At 39.4% G+C, this 16,004-nt stretch overlaps 1 protein-coding gene across 1 annotated transcript in view; it reads left to right on the top strand.

Moving 5' to 3' along the window:
* The window catches only part of LVRN (laeverin), a 202,497-nt gene that overhangs the window by 131,831 nt on the left and 54,662 nt on the right, over positions 1 to 16,004 (top strand). Inside the window, exons 5-7 of the mRNA XM_089684834.1 lie at positions 787 to 941; positions 5,155 to 5,268; positions 13,999 to 14,142. Coding sequence (XP_089540960.1) covers positions 787 to 941; positions 5,155 to 5,268; positions 13,999 to 14,142 — 413 coding nt within the window. The remainder of the gene's footprint in view (positions 1 to 786; positions 942 to 5,154; positions 5,269 to 13,998; positions 14,143 to 16,004) is intronic.

Genomic DNA, 16,004 nt, shown 5'->3' with positions numbered 1-16,004 from the left:
CTGTCCCCTTTAGAAAGATTCACCAACTCTAAATGACCTGGTGACTATTGTCACTGGAACACAACTTGAGGGAAAAATCCTAAATTTTAAGTTGTCATTAAAACAGAAGTAGAGGAAAAACCTTCCCATGGGAACACTTGTTCTGGTAACAGGTGATTTCCCCTTACTTCTTTTGCATCTGAACATCAGGAGGGTGGAAGTCAATGTAGGAGTAACCATTAGGATTATGTTGAAGCTTAGGGATAGATTTCACATTCAGTGTAAGACTGTACACATTTTTAGATTTTTAAATTTGACTCTAAAAGCCCCATTCTGAAAACTGTGCCAGACTTCTGTGGTGAAAATTGCACTGACACCTTTGTCTTATGTTTGTCTACCAAATTCCATATCACTAATGCCACACCAGCCTTCAGTTTCACTTTCAAACATTTCCAGCCAGAGATAGTGACGCACCCATCAACCCAAAGCATTGAGGACCTACAAATATAGTCCACACCTAGCCATAGCTCCCACTGTCATCCCCTGTGACAGAATGGACTTTACATTTTTTTGCTGCCTGCAGAGTATTCTTTTTAATCTATAAAAAATGTAAGGCACTGTGTATGTGTGTTTTAAATATAAAGAAGTAACTTCTGGCCCTGGACGTGTACGGTATCACATTGGTACTTGCAAGCATTGGATCAGGGATATTGGATAAAATAAGATGGTCTTCCAGTCATGCTGTTTAGGGAAATCGGAGAGACCTAATGTAATGTAAAGATGAACCCTTGTCTTCTTTTCTTCTAGATTTTGTAGCAATGCCAGACCTTGGTGTTGGTGCAATGGAAAATTGGGGATTAATTACTTTTCAAGAAAGCTCACTGATGTATAACCCAAACCAAAAATTCAGCACTTCTAGAGCGTTGACTTCTCTGATTGTTGCTCATGAGATAGGACACCAGGCATGTGGTAAAATGTCCCATATCTTTTTTAATTATGCTGTTATGGAGTCTTAATAATGGATGGATGATGAATGACTGAAATAAAGCTGTAATGGTAGAATGTGATCATACATTGCCCGTGGATTGGTTCGGTCTAAAAATCTGGCAGAATGGCAATCAACATCCATCTGCAATATGAAGAAATCAATTCCCAAGCCAACTTTTGGCTTAAAAGATAAGTATGGCTTTTCAAAACAAAACAAACACATATACTTGCCTAGGTCTTAGAGGAGATGGGGGACAGATGCAGCATTGGATCAATGCTGCATCTGTCCCCCACCGCCTCTAAGACTGAAAATTGAGTGATCAAATAATGCTGATCGCTCAGTTCTCAGTCTTCAGTGAGCAGAGAACCGGTGACTGTGACTGGCTAAAATTAGCTGATGTTACTCAGCATGGCTAAGCTCTGGAGGAATCCTGACTTTGATGTTGGGATCCACCCAAATGCCAGAGCAGCAGCTGGTTCAGCCTGTCAGGGCGCTGATGAAAGCTTGAGCCAGCTGCTTCTGCCCCCTCCACAGCCTAGCGCCCCAGTCACTGGCTCACTGATCCCTTTGATTGGTCTTTGATTACTCAGTTCTCAGTCTTAGAGGAAGCAGGGGACAGATAAAATATCAGATCAATGCTGCATCCACCTAGATGAGTATGTGTGTTTGTTTTTTTGAAAAGTCATATGTCTCTTTTGATTGCTTTATCAGTAAAATTACACAGCAAGTTGAAATCTTTAGTAACTGCTGAGTTGAAATATGAGTAACTACACATAGTGTAGATATGGCTTATGAGCATTAATTTTATCAAGGTCACAGGAAGAAAATGTGTGAATCTGAAGATTATATGTTGAAAAGAAGGTATCTGGAGTAAGAAATTTTTGCCAATAAAGATGTGGCTTTGGCCAGACTTGTTTTAATATTAAAAGCTTGCATAACTATGGTTACCTACTATCCACAACAGCATTCTGTATATGTAGTGCAGTCAAAAGAGATAGCCAGGAACATCAGAAGTAGATGTGGTTAGAGACATAAAAATAGAAAGGGTTATACAGTTAATTGTAAAGACTTAAAGTGGTTGTAAAGTCTAAACATTTTTAACTTAATGCATTCAGTACATTAAGGTAAAAAGACTTTCAGTTTGTGTATTGGCCCCTCACCCCCCTTATACTTACCTGAGTCTGATCTTGATCCAGTACTGTGTCCGTCTGCAGTGGCTCTCTCTTCTTCTCCCTGCGTTCACAGGCTTTTCTGAGAGCAGTGGGAGCCATTGGTGTTGGACGGTGGACCCGAGAAGGGGGTGATCAGGGCAGGTATTGCACAGAGTAGGTAATTATAACATGTTTGTTATTGTAAAAGGAAAAAATTGACTTTACAAACACTTTAAACCTTCATCCATAATTTCATCAGATACATTAAATATTTACCATTGGTTCTAATATACTTAAAGTGAACTTGTATTTTACCCATGTAGGGTTAGAAAATAGGCTCATTTTAAAGGATACGTTCACCTTTAAAAAAATAAATAAATGCACATCTTTTTGCAGGCAAAAAATGTACATGTATTATTTTTTATTGGGAGCCTGTAAACCATCCCACCTACAATCGGTGGATTGCTGCTGCAATGCAGAGTTCTTGCAGACTGTTAGTGTAAGCTGTCTGCCCATACCTCGTACAGACAGAAAGCAAAAGCTGCAAAGAAAGCTGCAAAGGCTGATGGTACTTGTAGTTTCTCATTCACAGAATTCTATAAAAGAATGCAAGGGCAGATGGGCTGAGACCCACATGGACAAACCTTTTTTAAATTGAGACAGCAGGTGTGAGGAGAAGATCCCCAGCTTGCTGTCATAGTGGGGACTCGGCGGTATGGGGGCAGCTGCAGCAGTAACATGTTACATGTTACACCTGAATATAGAATGGGAGTAAGATGTGATACAGATACATTAGTTGTAATTCAAAAGCCATGCAAGGCACAAAAGGAAAAGGTTACAAAAAGTAGTGAAATTAAAAATACATCCATTACATGCATACATTAACTGAACATCGTATCACAGTTCCCAGTGCAGAAGGAACCAACTAACTGGGTATTACTTAACAAGATGGAAATCAAAACGATTAAAATAACAAAAAAACGATTCAGCATACAATGCCTGTAGATTTTCCATTTACAGTGGATATAAAAAGATTTCACGCTTCTGTTAAAATGTCAGGTTTCTGTGATGTAAAAAAATGAGACAAAGATAAATAATTTCAGAACTTTTTCCACCTTTAATGTAACCTATAAACTGTACAACTCGGTTGAACAACAGACTGAAATCTTTAGGTGGAGGGAAGTAAAAATAAAAAACTAAAATATTATGGTTGCATAAGTGTGCACACCCTTAAACTAATACTTTGTTGAAGCACCTTTTGTTTTTATGACAGCACTGTCTTTTTGGGTATGAGGCTATTAGCATGGCACATCTTGACTTGGCAATATTTGCCCACTCTTCCTTGCAAAAACACTCCAAATCTGTCAGATTGCAAGAGCATCTCCTGTGCACAGCCCTCTTCAGATCACCCCATAGATTTTGGATCGGATTCAGGTCTGGACTCTGGCTGAGCCATTCCAAAACTTGAATCTTCTGGTGAAGCCATTCCTTTGTTGATTTGGATGTATGCTTTGGGTAGTTGTCATGCTGAAAGATGAAGTTCCTCTTCATGTTCAGCTTTCTAGTAGAAGCCTGAAGGTTTTGTGCCAATATTGACTGGTATGTGGAACTGTTCATAATTCTGTTTACTAAGGCCCCAGTGCCAGCTGAAGAAAAACAGCCCCAAAGCATGATGCTGCCACCACCATGTAGTGTTGTTTTTGTGTCAAACATATCTTTTGGAATTATGGCCAAAAGGTTCAACATTGGTTTCATCAGACCATAACCCATTTTCCCACATGCTTTTGGGAGACTTCAGATTTGTTTATTCAAAATTCAGCCGAGCTTGGATAATTTTCTTCGAAGAAAAGGCTTCCATCTTGTCACTCTACCCCATAGCCCAGACATATGAAGAATACGGGAGATTGTTGTCACATGTACCACACAGCCAGTGCTTGCCAGATATTTCTGCAGCACCTTTAATGTTGCTGTAGGCCTCTTGGCAGCCTCCCACACCATTTTTCTTCTCGTCTTTTCATCAATTTTGGAGGGATGTCCAGTTCTTGGGAATGTCACTTTTGCGCCATATTTTCTCCACTTGATGATGACTGTCTTCACTGTGTTCCATGGTATATCTAATGCCTTGGAAATTCTTTTGTACCCTTCTCTGACTGATACCTTTTAACAATGAGATCCCTCTGATGCTTTGGAAGCTCTCAGTGGACCATGGCTTTTGCTGTAGGATGCGGCTAAGAAAAAGTCAGGAAAGACCTACTAGAATAGCTGAACTTTATTTGGGGTTAATCAGAGGCACTTTAAATGATGGCAGGTGTGCACTGACTCCTATTTAACATGATTTTGAATGTGATTGCTTAATTCTAAACACAGCTACATCCCCAGTTATAAGAGGGTGTGCACACTTATGCAACCACATTTTTTTTTTATGTTTACTCCCCCCCTAAAAGATTTCAGTTTGTTTTTCAATTGAGTCGTGCAGTTTATAGGTCACATTTAAAGTGGAAAAAGTTCCGAAATTATTTAACTTTGTCTAATTTTTTTACATCACAGAAACCTGACATTTTAACAGGGGTATGTAGACTTTTTATATTCACTGTATATAGTAAAGAAACAATGATAGAAAATAGATTGTGCCATGTGCTTTTGTGCTGTTAATAAAGCAAGATTCTTCGAAGGGTATAACTGGTCATCTTTTGACTCAAAAATAAGGAATTCAGGGGGAGACACTTCACAAGTATCAGGAAGAGCTAACAACTCATCCCATTATCCTATCAAATATTAGCAGACTACTGCAATTTTAGCACTGGTGGTTCTAACCAGAGATCCAATAGGCATAGTGAAACTCCTTATGAAGGCCACTGTAAGGTGTGCAAGAAATCTTGCCACTGGTGTCCTTGAGAAATAAAAGAATCTGTTAGAATGTTTAATTTTGGGGGGGGGGGGGTGCATTGACCCTTAAGGCAATAAATTCACTTACCTTGTGATGGCAGCACATGATCATACAAGCCGTTGTCATTTCATGTTTTATTTCTAATCTAGTGGTTTGGAAACCTTGTTACCATGAAGTGGTGGAACGATATATGGCTTAATGAAGGGTTTGCCTCTTACATGGAATATGCAGGGGCTAGCCTTGCTGACCCCAAACTGAGACTGGTAGGTATCATTTTTTACTAAACTGAATTGCTTGTTCTCAAGATAGGACTTTTTTGTAAGCTAGATAGTGTGTTTTTAAAGGATTCATTTTTTAGGGGTGGGGTAGATGTCCAATAAGCACAATGACATTACTATACATGATGCATTTACACTTTTATATGTAGTTACCTAGTGTTAGTCCTACTGTGTCCTCATTGGTATTATGTATCTATGCAGGAGGGTCTTACTTGACCTCCTACTTTTTTTCAAAATGTATGATAAATTCATAAATGCATAATCCAGTCATATTAGGCAGGACAATACAGTGGACATGAAAGAAAGTCATAGCAGACTGGAAAATCAGGTGGCGCTGGGCATTCAGGTGTAGACAGCTCATTGTGGGATTCTCTAAAAATAGAAGGAACAGGTCTGATGCTACTTTTCACCTTCTAAATGTAGATTTTTGGGAAAAAATAATTAGTACACAATATGACACATGTCGATATTAGGTATCAAGTAGCCCTGCATACAGCTTAACCACTTGCCCTCCAGAGGATTTATACCCCTTCCTGACCAGGGCATTTTTTGCCATATGGCGCTGCATTACTTTAACTGACAATTGCGCAGTCATGCAACGTAGCACCCAAATTAAATTTATGTCCTATTTTCCCCACAAATAGAGCTTTCTTTCAGTGGTATTTGATCGCCTCTGCGTTTTTAATTTTTTGCGCTATAAACAATAAAACTACAACAATTTTGAAAAAAAACACAATATTTTTGACTTTTTGCTATAAAACATATCCAATAAAAAAATTTTAAAAATCAAATTTCGTCATAAATTTATTTATTTATTACAGGTACTTATATATCGCCATCAATTCACACAGCGCTTTACATATATATTGTACATTCACATCAGTCCCTAACCCTCAAGGGGTTTACAATCTAAGGTCCCTAGCTCACATTCATACATACACATACTAGGGACAATTTAGACATGAGCCAATTAACCTACCAGCATGTCTTTGGAGTGTGGGAGGAAACCCGAGTACCCGGAGGAAACCCACACAGGCACAGGGAGATTTTTTTTTTATACTAGTAATGGCGGCAATCAACGACTTATAGTGGGACTGCGGGACTGTGATGGGTATTCTGACACTGGGGGGGAACTTACTAACTGCCACTGACATCCCAATGACACTAATACAGTGATCAGTGCTAATAAAAAGCATTGACACTGTGATAATGACACTGGGCAGGAAGAGGTTAACATCTGAGGCGATCAAAAGGTTAACTGTGTGCTGTTTTACTATGTGTGCTGTGTGTGTTTTACTAGAGAAACATGCTGCTTTGTATTGCTCTGGAGACACTTTAAAGCTGGCCATACACTGTTTTCTATTCAGCCAACAGATTCCTCCATCCATACAAATGAGGTGGATGGAGGAATTCCCCCTGCCAGAACATTGTATTCTGACAATGGCATTCCAGAGCTGTCAGGATACACTAATCAGTTGCTGCAGCCACTGAAGGAGTTAGATTTTCCAAAATGTCCCTTAGACAGAAGTCGATCAAAGTGCCAAATGCTAATAAAAAGTTAGTCAATCCCCGCTGAACTGGCCAAATTTCAATCAGTGTAGGGTCAGCTTAAGAAAGAAAATGTGTTTGTGGTTTTATCACCAGGTGAAAATAAAAGGTAAAAAAAAGCCTAAAAAAAAGAAAACTAATTCAGCCACCACATTTAAAGGGTAACTACACTTTTACATGGGAAAAAAATAGCAAATAAAAAAATAATATAGTGTATACATTTGCAAATTAAGTCATATTGTAATTGAGTGTGTTCAGACATTACCTTTCCTTTTCAATCTGCAGTGCTGTAATTTTCTGTAAGATGCAATGCAATATGGCTACCTGGAGGCATTCTGTACACAGATGGTGTACAGAACACCCCATGAAAATGTTGTTTCCTGCGTGATTGACTTACTGATTTTCCCAGAAGTCTGCCAAAAGAAAGAAGTCAAATTTTAGGTATCCCCTGTAACAAAAATTTCATTTTTTGGTGAGATACTCCTAAAGGGAAATGAGATTAAAGCAATGCAGACCTTGCCAATTTCCTCATTGGAGCCCTGCAGGTGCAGCAGCTGATTAATAATTAAGAAAACACTCCCATACAGATTCACTGAGTACATGGACACAGAAAAACAAACAGCTTTCTTTTCAGAATAACAAAAGGTTGGAATCCGCAACAAAGTTTGTTATAATCCTTGCAATGTATGTAGGGGAATGTTTTTTCTCAACAAAAGTGGAGTCACTTTTAAAGCTGCAACATATTTAGTTATTGTTTTTGGGTTTAATACCACTTTATTGAAATTCAGAGCTGCATTAACCTGTGTCTTTTATATCTGCCTAGATTTCTGCTTTATTTAGATCCATTACTGGCCATTAAATGCAAACTCTTGGTTTATTCAATGATACCATAGTGAGAGGGTTTGTTAAATTCTTTCCTGCCTTGTTAACAGCTTATTTAGGAGAGCAAAAAATGCCCCTTAAATCCAAATAAATTCTGCTATTTTGTTATGTCTTCATGTCTTCCCAAGAGATTTATGCCATAATGTACTAGTATATTAGAACATTATGGTACTTACCTGTCAAATGAAGCCCTCTAGCACTGGACTGGCACTGCTCCAGCTGGTCCCAGACGTTTGCACCTTCCCCATCTTCTTCCAGGTTTGCTCTGTTCAGCCACATAAATGGCCAAGCCACAATGATGTCACTCCCGCACATGTGCATGGAAGTCTTCATCACAGCACAGATTGGTGTCGTTAATGTATGCTGAGCTGTACATACGTGGCTCAATGCACATTACTGCTGACAGAGAGAAGCATTAATGATAGAAGAGACCACTAGAGTCTTTTCTACTATAAATACCAAGCCTGTCAACATTTTCTAAAATTTCTATTTTAATTCCACTTTAAGTTTTGCAAATGTGGAATTGATGGTTGAATTCTTTTTTGATGAAAAACAAAATTGCTGAATGATTATTCATGACTTTTTGTCTGAGACAGAAGTGAAGATTTCTGTGGAACTGCTATTAACACTAGAGTAATTACTATATGTAAGTGTTATTGTGTTGGTATGCTTTTTTGTTTGTTTTTTGTATTTGCAAAAAAAAAAATCTAACAAAGAGTACTGATGGTACATTCCCCTGCAGAGTAAACTGTGAGCTTGTCCTTAGCATAATAAAGTTCTGTATGATGAACAGACATTTAAAACATAAAATCTATCATTTAAAATATATATAAAAAATGGCAATGAGAAAAATATTCAAGCCTTGAAAATTGGTTAAAAGGGGTCACAGAATATGTCAAGTGTATCTTTAGGGTTGGTATATAAATGGAAGCAATTTCAGGCACATTTTCCCAGTGTAAGACATTTGCTATGCTGCATTTATGGACAATTATGGAGGTTCTCTGTTTAACATAGCAGGGTGTAGTTTTCTCTAGATTGTTGAGCAAGGCATCCACCTTGAAATGGAAATGAACAGAGGGTAGGTGAGCACTTGGGGCTAATTATCTCTTACACATAGCACAGAAGCTTGCTGTGCCGTTTCAAGCAAGAACATATCTCTCTGTGTAAACAGCTTTCTTCTTTAGGCCAAAAATTTACTACAATTTTCACTGTTTACAGCCTATAGGCATGTGGAGAATGAACATACTTGTTCAATATTCTCTCCAGTTTACACTAAGATGTGATACGAGGGATGTTGATTTATTACAGGAAACAGGATTGTATTTGCCATGATGGCGTTCATGGCACTGGTAGCATGGTATGGTGGGACAGCACCAAGCTTCAACATTTACAAACTGACCATTTTTTGCCACATGCCTCCACAAACATACATATAAAAACACATAGATAGAGTAACAGGGGACTGCTATAGACCAAGGTTCCAATAAACCTAGCTGTATACACAGAAAAGGCATTGTACAGCCTTGGCATGTAACAGGTCAAGCACACCAATAAACAAGATGACTTCACTTAACTGAATAGCGATAAGACCAAGGCACGGTCTACAATGAAATAGCAAAATGAGGTATTGGAGCTAAATTTTGAATATAAACTTATCAAGTATGTACACAAATTGTATTCAAAGTCCCCAGAAAACTCTCCTTGTAGCCCAAGTGGTAGAACTCACATGGGGACATCACACAAAGAAAGGACAGACAGGAGAAAACTAGAATGAAGAAAAGAAAAAAGATAGAAGAAAATACGTGCCAACCCTCCATACCCTGAGCACTGTCTAAACTAAGGCATCCCCATTGGATATTGGATCCAGGGGCTCCAAGTTTTTTCCAACAACGTAACTTTGTCATGCAATATTACTGAGAGGCGTTCATTTACCATGATCCAGGACAGTTTGGTCTTTACTAGGTCAAATGGTCTTACAATAGACCTCTAGGACCTGGCTATCTTTTCCAATTCCAAAGTTTCACCCAGATGTCTCTCCCATTGCAGCATGTAAGATTGTTTCACAGAAGTAGTTGTTAAATAGAATATATCTCGGATATGTAGCCCCTTAGCTTGTCATATTTACAGTATTACACAAGTATTCCATGGGTGTCATTGATGTTATATCCAAAATGTTGATCCGGCAACTGATATTTTTCTATTTAGTATTGCTATGTTATTAAGCCCTTGTGGTCACATAAATCAGCAATTAGCAAAAACTTTTTATTGATCCCCCATTCAAAGGAGTGGGAGGTGAGGCCAGAGGTGAAGTCCAGATTCCAAAAAAGTGGAGCCGGAGGATTATGAAGGGATTTGAAATTGTAAACCCCGGACAACCTATCCCATGACCCAAGGAAAATAAACAAAGTTGGTCATAATACTGTTGGTCATTCTTTAAATGATAGCCACATCGTATGTGATATTGGTCTGGCTGGACATGAGCGTGACTCAGCCCACACCCACAAAGAACAAGACCTCTCTTTATTAAATCAAAATAGGCGTGCCAGTTGAGCCAGATAGAACTATTTGACTAGTTCTGGGACTCCCAGACCGTCCCTGTTGGACTGTATAGGATGCGTTTTTTCACCCTAGGGCTTTTAGCCCCCAAATGAAGGATAACATTTTCTTTCAAAATGTATGCAGGTCAGTTATGTTTATCACCATCTGAGAACAGTTTTTTCCTTGTTTGTTTCTCTCTTCTAACCAATTCTGAGCAATTTGGCCAATATAGATATTGCGGGAGAAGGTCATCCAGCGCCCAGGGCACAGATGGCAAACTGCCATGTAGGATTACAAACACTTATAAACCTTAGCACAATAATTAAGAAAAAACCCACTGCCATTGCATACAGTATGATTTGTGCACACCAAAACAGACAGAGAGCTGACACTTTGAGCCTACCTTAAAGAAGAACTTGGTTCCTCAGCAATCAGTAACTGTTGAGACAATGAACACTTTGGTGAAATGTATGAAATATACACTATGGTGTATATAGTGCAGGAGTATGTAAAGCAGAATGCAGAAGTCCGGAGCGTATAATGGAAAAAGTTCAAATGTCAGGACTGCGTGACACACAGAGTGCTGCAATGAGTGCTGGGTTTAGGAGTATAAAACACACAGAGAGTAGGGGTCAGGAGTTTGTAATGGACAGAATGCAGGGAACAGGAGTGTACCCTAGGGATCAGGAGTACAAAATGAAATGAAAAAAGTGTAGCACAAATCCCTCCATTCCATCCCTCCAGCACAAATCCTCTCCCCTAAGAGCTGATTCATACATGTGCAGTGCGGATTGAAGCTCAGGTTTCACAGCTAATTGATACAGTAGTTGTTCAGCGGTTCCTGTCAGGTTTACATCAGGTTCAGGACAGGATTAGCTCAGGATTTTATCTTTTTCAGACATATGCAGTTGAGAAATGGTTCCTATAGAAATCAATAGCTTGTAATCTGCACCTGAAGGCACTGCACAGAAATCGTACATGACTCTTTTTCGAACCACACTGAATCTGTAATGCCAGTTTACCAGACATATGTGAACAGGCACTATAGGGAGCAATGTTTTTACACATGTCATGCGGATTGGATGCAGTTCAAACCGCATTCAATCTGCATATATGTGCACCAGCACAAATCCCTTCTAGTACAAATCTTTTCCATCCTATTCCAATAAATCCTCCCCCCATCCCCCTTCTAGTACAAAACCTCTTCCCCTCCAAAATCCCCCCCATATCAATCCACCCTCCAGCACAAATCCTCTTCCACCCCTAATTCCCCCATCCACCACAAATCCTCTCTACCTCCTTCCTACTTTACTTTACTCTCACCGATCAATATCTACTGTCATTTGCTCCACGCACAGCCCTCAGACTGTGTATACAGCGTGCCTCAATGCCGGGGCAGAAGATATATGTCCTCCCAAGCTGCTACTCATGTTTTTTCATAGGGCAAATCAGGAGGAGCCTTGGGGAAACTTCCCTGGCTCATTTGACTAACATGACTGGCAGGAAGGGATGAGGATGATGCAGGTACTGGTGATTGCAGCAGGACAGCAGCTGGATGCTCAGCTAAGCTACAGGCACCCCCCACTCCATAATTACACCAACTGCACCTGGAGCATGTGCCCTCTCTGCCCACCCCTTGTCCTAGCCCTGAATATAGGTAAGTTAGCTGCAGGAGGAATTGTGTCCAAAGAAGAGTCAGAAGACTCACTATAGTTCAAGAATCATGAAACCATTTATTTCTTGTTTGTACATACCTCCAAACTTTGGAACTTGAAAAAGAGGGACCCCTTGGGCTGTAGAAGATGAAAATGGGTGGCTAAAAGTGAAGACCTCAGTATTCAGGAAAACAGAATGGAAATAAAAAAACATAACACGAGGAAAAATGTATATAGTGAAGTCACTGAGATAAAATCTTTAGGCACAATATCATCTGACATTTGTATACAAGACAATATAATTCTCTAAAATAATCTTTCAATGAACTTTAAAGAAGAACTTTGATCTTGCTAAAAATTGTAATAAACGTGAATAAAGTGCTGCGCTAAAAAAATCACAACAATAAATGTCTTAACAATATCCACAACATAAATCAGTGATAAATGGATTGCCCGTATAGTGATATCAAAAAGAACATCTTGTATGCAAATATCAGCTCAAAGGAATCAGATCCCATACATCAAGTTTATTCCACTGTGAAAGTGCAGAAATGGGAAATGGATTGGTTTTCCAAACAGTGCTGACACAAGATCCTTACCAGAGAAACTTGACCACTGTGTAAAGAATGGTGAAACAGCATATTTAAAGCCCAAAAACTCCGGTCTCACCGCATTCTTGGAAGCATCTGCTAGTTTATCTCATATTCTCTATATAAGAGTGCACACTCACATTATATAAAATACAATCCAAAGTACATGCATCAGATTGGTATCAATACTTTCCCACCTCTGGTAACTTGCGCAATGACATCACATCCATTAGCCCCGTCCTATGCATTTTGTTTCAGAAGACATTATCAGGGGGATTGGCATAATAAATTAATTTATACTTCTGGTGTTTATGAACCAAGTGTTGGCTGTTCAGTGTAGTGTGTGTCCCTTACAGGGCTTAGTTACATAGTTAGGTTGAAAAAAACACAAGTCCATCGAGTTCAATCATTAGAAAAAACATGCATAAAGAGAATCTTATACCCACAGTTTATCCATTGGAAGAAAAACAATGATAAACCATGGTCCAATTTGCTCCAACAGGGGAAAAATCTTTCCTGATCCCCTAGGGCAATCAGATATTACCTGGATCAGTAATCTCTGGTGTTATTACTTATATATGTAATAGCCAGTTATATTTCATACATTTAGAAATGCTTCCAGCTTTTTTTTTAAACAATCAATCAAGCTGGCTAGAACTAGTTCCTGAGGGAGACTTTCTGAGGGAGTCCACAGCTCTTACTGTGAAGATGCCTTTCTGTATGTGGAGGTTAAACTCAGGTTAGTATGATTTATTACCTTTACAGTTTAATATTTCCAGATGCAACATAAACACAATATATTCTATACATTACATTTTTCATAAATTATGTAACTATTGTCAGTCTGTTTCTTTTTTTTATATAATCTCATTTTTATTGAAAATATTTTTCAAGACAGAATACAAAAAGCATAAGAAAGAAATGAGGAGCATAAGAACAGACGTGTTGTAACCATATATCCACATGCCATGTAACCACCTGCCCGCTGTCTGGGCAGTTAGTATAGGCGAATTCTATACCGCCCAGGGACCCCGTGGCCATACAGGAACTAAATCTCTGCGCATGACCAGTGAGTTCCAAGGTGATAAGTTGGTTGTGTTATAATAAAACTGTTATATCATAACAAAAACATGAACAAACACATTTGATAGCAACATAAAAATAGAACACAATACATGATTCAGGGTACAAACATGAAGGAAAGAAAGAAAAGTAGCAAGAGGCACAATAGGCAACTGCAAAATAACTGTGATCACAGGGCATAACACCATTTTAGATGTGAGGTAAGTGGGTAAGTGTGCAGGTGAAAGATCAGTATACCATGAGGTTGTGTATCCTCTAGAGGTTAAGGAGAGAAAGTTCATCAGGCATGTGGCAACAATCATCAGTGAAGGGGCATCGCCAACCAAGTACGTCCAACAAAACCTCTAGGGAATATAGCTTATATTGCCAGTATTGTCAGTCTGTTTCTGAACAATAAGTTGTTGGATTTGTATTTGCAGAATGAATTTTTTATGGTGCACAACCTGATAAATATTTTTGAAAGAGATGCCCGAGCAACTGCCAGAGCTGTATCAGTAAAAGAAGAAGACATTGGTCATGTGGATGATATAATGCTATTATTTGATGAATTCACATATGACAAGGTAAGAGATGTCAACTATTCCCATTAGAGCTGTAACTTACAGCAGCTGGGCCCTATTGTAAAGTCTAAACTGCTTATATCTCATACTAGAGTCTGTAGGCCTTCAGGATTAGGGGGGTTTTGACCTCTTTACAATTACAGACTCTCAAAGGATTTCCCAATATGCCCCCATACCCATTTGCCAGACTGTCAAAGTCATCAAATCACCAGTCCTATTAGGTTCCAGTATGACTTCAAAAGATTTCAATAGCTTGGTTTTACTTTACATATTGTACGGGGGATGGGCTCAACTGGTAGTGGTAGTGCAAAATCATGCACAAAACAGGGACACACAAGAATAATCCAAGTAGGTTTGTCCTGTACTTTTAAACACAGCTCAATGCAGGAGGGTTTTAACAGCTAGCTCATAGCAAGAAAACCAAACATCAGCTCATCCGAAGCACCAACTGAACTCAGGTCTGCTGCTGAATAACAGTGTGCCCGCTAATGGGTTCATGAAAACAAACAGGCAACACATGTATCTTTTTTAACGTTCTGTCAGAGGTCAGCCTTTTCACCAGCAACAGGCTCTCACAGCAAGAAGAGAGCTCTTGGGCCTCAGTCAGCTCACACTAATTAGCGAGGCTCCCAGGTAAAACATGAACTTAGGACTTGAGGCTTTATGTCACCCAAAGCTCTACAAAGCCACCAGGCTGCAGGACCCAGGCCAGAACAAAGATTTTTTTCCTCATAACAGACACAAACCCTGGAGTCCTTCACCATATATAGGTGAAAAACCTAGGTGACACATATACACTTTCCACAACCCTGCCAGCCAGTAACATTAGGTTAATATGGTATATTATGAGGGACTTTCTCTTTCTGAGCTGGTATATCTAGTAGTTGATAGAGAGAGATTTTCTCTCTCTGTGCTCATAGGGACCCTTCCACTTTGGCAGAAATTAAATCTCTACAATGGGTGACAAAACTAAGACTCTTTCTCCCAGGTTGAAGGTTCTAATTTTAACAGACCAGTTATAAACTCTGGCCTGCGCCTCTTAGGCTTGTTGCATTATTTATTTAACATAGGTCATAATTGCCACTATCCAATCCTGCATGTTAAGAATGTGTTTGATTTAACTTTTGTGAGGTGTGGCATCATGCTATATACCTGAGGGTCCCCAGGGACATCTCTGCTACACAAGTTATAACAGGGAATACCCTGTAGAGGACTGTGGCACTTCCCTGATTGAAAACATTAAATTATGACTCCGAAGTCAGAGTTTTCTCTTATCTGCAACTTTGATATTGGCTGTCCTTTCTCTGCTGTACCTCTACCTACCCTTTTCGGACAACAACGTTAGAACATATCCATCTCAAGGTTCTCCGGGCCTCATCTCCCTTCTCTATGCATTGCTAAATAGTCGATCGTCCTCCACCTCTCTTTCTTACATGACCCAGTGGGAACAGGGCGTTTGAGATAAAACCAGCAGACTGGAGCAAGGCCTGGCCTTCTGTTGCCAAATGTTCATTTAACACTGCCACCTTAGAGGTGGAATACAAAATGCTTCTATGGTGGTATTGGGTCCCTACCCCAATAGCCCATGCCATTCTGACTCTCATTGACTGCTGTTTTCGGGGCTGTGGCCATCACGGAGATGTTTTGCACACTTGGTGGATGTGTCCATGCTTAGCAAGCTTTTGGTCTCGAGTTTTTGGTTTATTGCGCACCCCACTCCATCTGAACATCCAGAAGGATGCTAAATTCCCACTGTTACATTGTCCTTTTCTGTGCCTGTATGCCCACCAGCAAAAATTGGCATTCTACCTATTTTTATCAGCCAAAAGAATGATTGCCCAGGCCTGTGAAAACCTTCCCTTTCA

Source organism: Staurois parvus, unplaced genomic scaffold, assembly GCF_062004578.1.
Source record: "Staurois parvus isolate SC_StPar_1 unplaced genomic scaffold, SC_StPar_1.0 ptg000358l, whole genome shotgun sequence".
Classification (NCBI taxonomy): Eukaryota; Metazoa; Chordata; class Amphibia; order Anura; family Ranidae; genus Staurois; species Staurois parvus.
Note: the sequence above shows the minus strand (reverse complement) of the source record. Positions and strands in the feature narration are given on the sequence as shown.